This window comes from Aplysia californica, unplaced genomic scaffold, assembly GCF_000002075.1.
Source record: "Aplysia californica isolate F4 #8 unplaced genomic scaffold, AplCal3.0 scaffold00954, whole genome shotgun sequence".
Lineage (NCBI taxonomy): Eukaryota > Metazoa > Mollusca > Gastropoda > Aplysiida > Aplysiidae > Aplysia > Aplysia californica.
The window spans coordinates 150,142-160,738 of record NW_004798224.1 but is presented as its reverse complement, the minus strand read 5'-3'; the positions used below and the strand labels follow the sequence as shown (position 1 = coordinate 160,738).

The following is a 10,597-nucleotide window of genomic DNA, read 5'->3' as shown; positions in this document are numbered from 1 at the left end:
CCCAACCAAACCATCACCTCACTAGGCCTATCTCCGACATCAAACAAGAGTGTCGTTAGACTCTCTACCTCTCCAGTACTCCACACAGCCCGTCGTAGGTTGACAGGACGACCGTCCCTCTACACAGGATGGATGAGCCACAGCTACCTACACACACAAGCCACGCCATAACCTACGTCTTTTTTGTTGTTATAGTTTTACGGCACTTGCAACACAATAACGTCATACAAGTGCCGGAGATTAGAGGTGTTACAAGAGAGTAACAAACACAAAAAAGGAGAAGAGATAAGGACGTTAGATGTTCGATAGGAAAGAAGGACGAGAAAACCACACCTGAGCACCCACCAACCATCCACCCCGGGCGTTGGCTTGACGCTTTTTATATAGTACTCACATACATGCAACTGTAGAAGTCATGTATGTTTTAGGTCCCACTCAACGCGATTTGGATAATTTAGAAGGCAAGCTGCTCCATCCTGCTCGTCAGAGCCAACCAAGGTAAAGAGTGATACAACGATCCAGAAGAAGGATGGTGATGAGCTCAATAGAAAACTCCCAGATCGCCTCCAGCAACGTTACATAAAACTTCAACATCAATAACAGACGAATAAACACCTGATCAGGTAAATGCTTTAAAACAAAAACAGTATTAAAATTCTACCTAGTATTCGCAGAAGTTTATATAAAATTAAAACGTCCTCAAAAACACCACTGGGGAAAAAAGAGGAACAACTAGTAAAAGATAGCACAGAGTGGTATGCAGGAAGAAAAGTTCAAGTATTTAGAAATGATTTGATGTAGAAGCCATAACAACATCCCAAAAACCTGAAAAAAACGAGACGTTGAACGTATAGTAGCAGCAACAAGCATGAATCTCCACAAACATTCATCATCACTACAAATTTCCACACAAAAAAACCCCAATAGTTGTCAAGTAGTAATTTGTGACGAACCTGCACTATAACAACCACATTTCACTGGGAAGTACAGATATACAGACAATGACAACAGAAATAACAAGCCACAGACAACGTAGCACGAGCAGACTACAACAAAGCCACAACGAACCAATAGCTCACATACATGGCTACATATTTGCTTTAGAGAAGAAAAAAAAGCACATCAACACAATAATGGTCATTTAGTGCTGGGAAAAAACAATCTCGAGGATTGACATACAAAAACGAAAAGGAAAAGTAAAGGAGTGGGACATGTCAGTGGTGTCCTTCAAACATCTGCCCACCAACAGACAGTGCAAAGCAAACTGTTAGCAGACAGAGAGTGAAGGAGTCTGGAAGAGAGAGTACACACATCCACAGAGCACACAGAGGTATTCTCCCTCTCTCTCTCTCTCTCTCTCACACACACACACACACACACACACACACACACACACACATCCTTGGAGCACATTGAGATACTCACCATCATCATCACAATCCAATGGTGCTTCTTTCTGTAAATGTGCTAGCCGAGGATCCAACCAGTGGGTTGTTTCGTTGTTGTGACTGCAGAAAGACCCCCCCCCCAAAAAAAATGATTATCATCATATCTAATTTTACTCTGAGTCCCAGTGAGTATTAGAGAGGCACATCAACTCAATAACAGTAAATAACAGTCATTTAGTGCTGGTATATTGTAAGGAAGACGGACAGAAACAGATGGAAAGAAAAGAAACCGGCACCTTAATTGTTGTGCCCCCCCCCCCCCCCCAACCACCTGCTTGTTCTGAGTTAAATATTTAAAATCTAAACTGCAGTTTTGTAGAAAAACTGACAATCGATCGTGTAAGTAACTACATAAGCAGAAGATTGTTTCAGTTTATTATCTCTACTAAAGCAAATGTAATAATGTCGACCTACTGAGATACAAAAAGTACTTTTAGCAATGGAACTGGCAACCACACTAGGATACACTTCCGACCCACCAAGTAGAAGGTCAAGGGTCAAACACCAGAAGGCATGCCATACACAGTGAAGTATAAAGAGAAAAGATGTTAAACCCTGCACTGCATCGGAAAAGCAGAAGATCATGAGTGGCACCTCATCGGTGGGAACAAAATGCAATTTATAATTTATAGCCGTAGTACTCAGGATGAGAATGTTTAAAAAGAGTAAAAATGATTAAGATGACAGCAGATCTCAAATCATGTTTCTGAGCGTAAATATGTTCATGTGAATGAAACATTCAACCACTGGATGGCTTCCACTTAAAAATCTGTAAATATTTTTCAAAGCCCAATGCAAATTGCATCCTCTGTAAGAAGCTCTAATTGCTGATTTTTTCGGTCTTAAGCTGTTTCTTTCATGTTAGTCAAATAACCTATCTGACACACAAGCATTTCTTGATCGTTTTATGGGCAGGGCACTGGGACCAGTTTAAGGAGTATTTAAGAGAAAGGAAGAAGTCAACAGTGACAAAACAAAATGAAGTACTTAAACATCCCACACGCACAACTACACACAGATGTATGTTCAAGTCTACTACTCTAGGTGTGCAGTCTGTAGGAGGGATTGCTACCCGCCCGAAAGTCAGTAAGGTGAAGGGGGAAGGGATGTTACTAAAAAGAGGAATTTCTTCCAAAGAGTGCTCAAACTACTTTAAGTTCCAATAATTCTCCAATTCATGTTATTTCTTTTACACAGCAAAATTAAGACCAAATGTCAGTGCAATGAGCCATCAGTTTGTCTGTGCACTGACTACACTATTTTACAATCTGAATTTACTGTCACAGGCCCCTTGAAATGTGCACTTTTAGCACACTGAACTGTAAAATATGACAGCCCAGCAGCAGTGACAGTGACGTGCTATGACAAGGCAGTCACAAAGCTGGACCTTTTCACACAGTGCCATTTTTATCTTATCAACAACCACAACTCCCAAAACAATTTTAAAACAATGTTGAGAGGAGAGAAATTTAAAAAATAAAGATGCGCATGCCAGGGACAGTATACACGCATACCGACTTCTTCAAAGTGTATATTTTTAACATCATGTTACAATAAGAAGACGAAGAAGATACCAGTCTAAAAAAAGGCAACTACTATACTATAAGTGTCGCTGAATGCTGATACCAGTTTGAGATCAGAGCACTTGACAAAACTTTTATCTCCAACACTGAGATAATACAGAAACCATGAGAAATGGAAATGCTTTCTCAGCAGTAAATGATCACACCGGTGCAAGACATTCCCCCACAGAAATTCACAAAGAGCGTTTCTTCAACTGAGAAAAATTCCTTTGCGTAGTTACAGTAGAAGTCACACTGTTGGTTCGCTCTCCAAGCACACTCAAACACGTCAATCATCTAAAAACAAAGTAACTTAATCAGAACTTCTGACCAAAAGTTAAAATGACCAGCTTCATTCCACCTGGAAGTATCACTACAAGCATTATATCAGTGATAATGAAAAAGAAGCAAAAGGTGCATACCACACTACATTTCTCAGCAACAAATTTTAAAATAAAAATCCGCTTGTTGAATTTTTGTTACTTTCCCAATTTTATTTTTTTAAACTACCTGGTGGATTTTTTTCTTCCCCATACTACCCCCCGCTGCATTTCCATCCTTTCCCATACAAAAACAAGCATTAAAAAAAAAAAGCACTCACTCTATAAAGTAAGGGTGGCCGTCGTCCGTGTAAGCCATCTCCCAATTAGGAGGCAACGGGCCTAAGTTTGAGGAGCTGTGCGCTCTCTCCAGTGACTTCTTCCTGGTCATGGGCACGGGAGGCAACTCCTCGTCTACGCCATCGATCAGCATCTCAGAGCCACTGCGGGTTCTCTTTCTCTTGTCGTTGCTCGGTTGTGAGCCCTGCACAGCCTGCCCACCAGGCAGACCCATGGACTGAGAGCGTTTGACCAGCTGGCCCTGCGGCTCCTTGGAGGGCCTCGGAGTTCCATAGTAATTTCCTACAGAAAATACAGGTAAAAGAAAAACATATAATTTTTTCTCAACAGGCAATAAGGGGGATGACAAGCAGGTTTTAAGCTCATAATTTTAAAATATTTTCATCATCCTCATTATTTAAATTGAACGAATTCATTACCATGATTTTGCAACTAAAATCTGGCCCTCCAAATTGACAAACAAATGTGCAAGCGACTTGTAAACACTTCTATTCTAGAGGCCAGTATAAAAGACCCCATCAGGTACCTACAAACAGGGACACAAGACAAAAACCAAAACACATATACCAAAAAAGAAAATCCCAGAATAGACAGGGAAATTTGATGCAACAGGTTGATTTCCAAAAGCAATTGAGATTGACAATTCAAGTAAGTCAGGAGCAGAATGCAAACACTTCACACATCTTGTCAGTAAAAACTTCAGAAAAACTTTATTGTTTATCATAAAATCTTTTGATTAAACATCCCCCAAGCCCATTATGAAATCTGAATTACAAACATTTGTAATTGTAAATATTGGTTTGATTTCGATAAAATGAAAAACCAAAGTATAAGGAAGAAAAGGTGCTTCAATCATGAATTTTGCTCCTGACTTCCTGTTTCTCTTTTGGCACTTTCCACTTTCAGACAGGTAGAATGAAGAACTTATCAAAAGGAAATTGTGATATATAACACTTTAGACTTTCTGGTAACCAGGCATCAATGAAGTAAAGTGGAAGTTGCTGTAACAACAGCCATCTGTCTAAGACATTTACACACTACAAATGGTATCTCTTCCCACTTCCTCCCTTCCATTTTGTTCTGAAAAGACACAACTGCCAATTTCCATGATGCCCACCTGTCTAAGACAATCATTTTTCTCCTGACAATGGGTGGCTCTTGGACAATTTTGACTGCACTTCCACTAAGACCAACTTTGATTTGAATTAAAAAGAAGCACATCCACACAATAGTAGCAATAAAATTTAGCACCGTAAAAAAGGCCACACAGGTTGACAGAAAATAAAATACGTCCCTGGGGCCCACCAGTGGCACCCTCCAACAAACTACACTTTTAGACGAACAGTAAAAGAACACAGCCCAACAGCAGTGTGTATAACAATCTTTCCTTCAAAGAAAGAATAAAAATAGAACCCCAGATGTTGCATCCACTGTAACCTAGTTTATTGTGTACACTTACCATCAAATATACCACTTTCCAACAACTCTCCGGATTTCTCCAAAACCTGAAATTCCTCGATTGTTAGGAAAGTATAATCCACTCCATTTGCTTCTCCTGGTCTTGGGGCCCGTGTGGTACCTGGTGTCGAAGGACAAACTTTTTTTTTAAAAACCAGAACAACTCACTGAACAACTATTTCTATTATAATGCTCACTTTGCTAAGACTCCAACAACAAAAATACTCACTTGACTCTCAAACTTCAGTGACTACACTACATCTTTGGAACCGAACCAGCTAAACTAAAATTGTTTCCACCCACTTGTAGGGCTTGAACAGATCTTAAATTTGACGCTTATAGTAATTATATTGTCAAAATACGATGTGACTCATCTTGTCATGTTACTACACACATATATAGAGAGAGTAAAGGAGAAAGAAAGTGTAAGTAAATCATGCTTCGCTGTAAGAATTACCTTCTTTAAAAAAAAGTAAATAACATTATTTTATAATAAAAAACAGTATTCTTTTCACAAGGTGATACACCCTATAAAATTGAAAAATATATATATATATAGATCTATATATATATATATACCTAAAAGTCTTCCAACCACTAATTATTTAAAAACATACTTACATGGGACCGTGCGCATGTACAGATTATCCCGAATTATCTGCTGTAAGTCATGATCAATGGAGCCTTTCTGAAATCTTGTGATGAGAAAAGCTCCAAGTTCCCTGGGTAATGAACCTGTAAGCAAGAAGCAATAGAAGAACATCCTGTACGAATTTGTTGTATTACAACGACCTAAAAAGCATTTCAGAACACAGTCAGTTTTATGTAACTAACCAACAAAAGTAGTAAAATTGAGAATGAAAATTGCAAGTTCTTGAAAAAGTACTAGACTCATAAGTTTGTAATTCAAAATAGGAAATCAACCATTTTCACGTTTCAGTGTTAAAAATAATAAGACTTTTAAAAACCCAATTTCTCTAACTCTTAATAAACTGTCTCATATTTAAAGAACAAACTTCTGATAAGGACTGAGCTTGAAACATCAGAGGATGCCAAGTGAATTTTCCTTGTTTGATGATTCCTGTCATGACTGAGTAGAATATCTAACTTAGTCTATTCTAAAACAAGCACCGTCAATATCGGGTAGTGTTGAGGACTTGGCTTCAGATATATATATATATTATATCGTCGGTCGCCTTATAAAACCGTGAATTCCACAAATTTTCGAAAATCGTTTTTTTTCATATTTCGATAGTGCTCGGTGAGATACATGTCCCTGTAAAACAATTTTTCAATTATCTCAACTCAAACGTGTAATCTGACGTAATAAGAAAATCGTGAATAAACACCGTGCCCCAAAAGTCGCCTGATGAAACCGTGAATCCCACACCTGTGTGGAATTCACAATCTCATCAGTCGGTTTATGACTCGCAGGGCTGACCGTTGGCGCCGTGAACGCCTCTTTAGACCATTGAAATATGGGCGACTGCGTTGAGCAAACATATGGTCGGTCAGTATTCACGGTTTCCAGGCCCAAGATTATAATTTATGATGTCGACTGCATGCGTTTTGCGAGAAAACCTCTCAGTCACATAATTTAAATGTGTGTTTCCTAGATGCAGGACTGGTATTGGTATTGTTTCACAACGATTGTCAAATTCGAATGTGTAATGTGTGTGCCCTTCGCCTTCTAGTAGTGGTTATACATTTTTGATCTTGCTCATTTGCAAAAATAAAAATTTAATGAACAATTAAAAATTGACGTATTCAAGTATAAATTACAAGTATATTTCCGTGTTGTATATCACAACCCAAACTTGTTTGACGTTGAAAGCTCTTTGATTTGAGATCAGAGTTCCCTAACGAGAAAAGGAATTTTGAGAAGCCGAGCAAAGTGAACCATTTTGGGCATCAAAGACAGCTACGGAAAATACAGCACGGAAATAGTAGAAGAACCAGACTTCTATGAAGAAAAAGGCAAAGGATCATTCAAAGTACACCATGTGTTGGAACAGATCAAAGGTTCTTTTTTAATCTCTGAGAGAGTAAGAGAGGGAGAGAGGGAGAGAGGGAGAGAGAGAGAGAGAGAGAGAGAGAGAGAGAGAGAGAGAGAGAGAGAGAGAGAGTTTTGGAGGAATAAATACTAATGCATCACATTTTATGCACACTAATGTGAGATGTATGTGTTTTTCCCCACGTTTTGGCAATGGCTGCTTATATGTTTTTGTCATCACTGTTACATACAAGAAATACAGTGGTTGCCAAACCAATAGACCCATATCTCCAAAACCCTACATCTCCACCTTGCTCTGATACTCTAGGAAAATGAGCTCTAAATGTCAATCTGAGACTGACAGAAAAGGGAGTCAAATTGGTGTAAGAAAACAATTTTGGAACCACTGAGTCTCAAGAGAGTCTCACGTTTTGGCAATTGCTCACATACAATTTGAGAAAGAAGGACAGAAAGAGAGAAAGCACGCAAATGAAGGAGTATGATTTCATAAATTACATACAATATCCCATTCATGTAAGAGTGAGAGATGTTTATAGTGGTAAAATAATTAATAGCTTTCTGTCTCACTCAGTCTGTAATTTCATTCTCAATTTTAAATTGGTCTCATAAAATCTTTCTTATTACAGTATTTCGTGCTTTCATATATTTTTAGACATACCAGGGCCTCAAATAAGAGAAAACACACTGTCTAATAACCGTGAATACAACACCGCTTTCCAAAAAGCCTACTGATGAAATTGTGAATTCCACACCACGACCGCATCAGGCGAGATTCGAATATGAAAATCGTGAATCCCACACTTTTTCGAAAAAATGACCATCTACGGTAAAAAATGTACAACAGTATTATTTCGAAAAGGTAATTGATTAGATTTATCCATTTAGTTTATATCCAAATGACGGAGAAAATCAGTTTTTTCCCTCTCCTGTAAAATTTGCTTGATGTGGAATTCACGATTTCATCAGGCGACCGACGATATGGAAATGATCGAGAGTCGAGGCAATATGATAGATGAAAAACATATATTTTCTGGTTCTCCTCAATCCTAAACATCAACAATTCTTTTTCAAACTGCTAAAAAAAACTAAATTAAACTTAAAATTGCTGTTCTGGGACTGATTTGATGCATGCATGCCACTTTTTGAGCGCTCAGACCTAAAAGATTGGGTCATCCAAAATATAATTTGCCCATTCAATTCATTCATGACTCTAAAAAAATATGTGACATTGGCTAAAAAAACTTGACCTTGCAGCAATTTCAACCATCATTGGCATCAATATTCATGAACAGACGATAAAATCTAATAGAATGTGAATCTACAATATAAACTAAATAAAACGAAAACAATACACAGACAACAAGTTGAACTCGGCTCTCTCTCTCTCTTTAGCCAAAAAAGTGCATTTTTCTAGTGTTTTGATTAAATATTAAAGTATTTATAATTTATATATAAAACAAAAACCTGATGATCTCAATCAACTTAAGACTTAAGTGATTCGCCACATTTTGAACAGCCCCATATTGAAAAGTTAGGCCCAGAATGGAATTCTGTTAAAAACATTTTCAGCCATTTTAACACACATATTCCTTAACAATCACGACCAGATAATACAAAAAAGTAGGCCGTATATGACAACCAAAGAAGGCAGAGATGATCATGAAGATTTATAATCCAGAAGGAACAAAAACATTACTAGAGTGAGTCATAGCCAATATAATATCATGACATAACACTGACTTCATAGCGGACATGATAACAAACTAAATGCTAGGGCCTCTTCTTTATTGCTGAATCGTGACTTCTAGAACTAGATCGATTAGATCTAACAATGGCTTTTGTAGAGCAGCTTAAGTTCTTCTAAAGTAGAGTAAAAAGATCATTAATTCACTCTCTAAATTCTTCATAATATGAAATAGAATAATGTAGGCCTACATGGGAATCCAGATTTCTCTTATTATAGCGAAAGACAACAGATGGGAGGAAAAGGCCCTTTTCCTTTGATTTTTTAGAGATGGCCCTCTGTTTGGGACTATCCTAAACGAATTCTCTAAATGATTAGTAAAAGAATGGTATTTTATCGGATGGATAGACACACACGACCATTGAGAGCACCATAATTACAACATGGGTAGGTCAACCAAGCGGAAATTTGCTCCCAGCAGAGATAGAAGCTTACCTGTGGCCGGGACTGTTTTGATCATAACAGGTGCCCCATTTTGGCTGACTTGCTTCAACCACAAGGTAGCATCGCGTTGGGTATATCCTGATATTTTCTGCCCCTGAATTTCCAAAATGACATCACCCGTAGTAAGTTTACCACCATGATAATGAATTTTATCAACTCTTATCAACCCTAAATAACAAAACTGCCCGTTATCAGCTCCCCCATCAATGGAAACTGGGAGGTCATCGTGAAACGCAGAGGCGACAGTCTCCCGAACTTGTTTGGTCCAATGAATTTCAACACGTTTTTCGGGAGGTGGAGGACCTCTCGGTGAGGGTAGCTGATTGTTTTTAATCATGATGGACTTCTGTCCATAAATATACACATCTTAGCGTTGACAAAAGCAAAGACAATAGCCCTTTTTTTCTAACACATCGCGTAACAACACGTTAGCACAACACAACCACTGTGGACACGGTCCGAATTTCGTGACGGCAGGCCAGGGGGACACTCTTCACCCCTGTTGACGCATGAAAAGTCACCACCTATGTTATATATTCCAATGAATGAATTCAGTCACAGCACATTCCAAGTCAATAAGTGTGCACTACTAGTTGCAAAGCGATGCAAAAATCGATATCACTTCCGTGTTTACATGGTTTTATCCGTGGGAATGTTGTTCACTGTGTCATTTCAAACTGCTGCCATTCGATACACACTACGTGCGCATGCGCACTAGACCGGTAGTGGATTGCGCTTTCCTCCCGAAGTTTAGGCCTACCCAGTCCCAAAGCTAAACTTGCGTTACAACATCAAAACAAACGCTTGTCGGTCGCTTGTTTCTTTTGGCTTTCTTTCTGTCCCAAACTTAGAACTTTACCTAAAGCAAAGCTTGTTAGTGCTAATTACCCCCGTTTTCTTCCTTTCAGCATCTTGTTCTGTAAATTTCTGTTCTGCCTAAAACTACAAACTTCTCAAGGGCCTTGTTATATTTAATCTGTTGCAACAAACAGAAGGCAAAGGGAGGGAATACAAGAATAACACTAAACACATTAAAAAATGTTTATCTCCCTTTAACTTCCAAACTTGGTCCTTGTAACCTTTTCTGACCAACATGAAGGCTAGGTGAAGTGAATGCAAAATATAGATAATCTCTTGGAATGAAAGATTCGTTTCACAATTCAATAAAAGGTCAGGTGTGCTTATTTCGTCATATCCAGAGACTGATCTAATTTCTTTATTTCCTGCGTGTCATTTAGGCTATGAAATGCGGACTCATAGCTTTGAACACCCCTCCCCCCACACACAACAACTCAACTCCCCCCCCC

General features: G+C 38.5%; 1 protein-coding gene across 1 annotated transcript in view; it reads right to left on the bottom strand.

Annotated features, from left to right (window-relative positions):
• Positions 1–9,985, bottom strand: part of LOC101853418 (membrane-associated guanylate kinase, WW and PDZ domain-containing protein 1) — a gene marked incomplete at its 3' end in the record, with an annotated part of 101,998 nt that extends 92,013 nt beyond the window's left edge. Inside the window, 5 exon segments of the mRNA XM_005110855.3 lie at positions 1,426–1,508; positions 3,612–3,912; positions 5,090–5,209; positions 5,710–5,823; positions 9,282–9,985. Of these exon segments, the coding sequence (XP_005110912.2) occupies positions 1,426–1,508; positions 3,612–3,912; positions 5,090–5,209; positions 5,710–5,823; positions 9,282–9,627 (964 nt within the window).
• Positions 9,986–10,597: the final 612 nt, after the last annotated feature.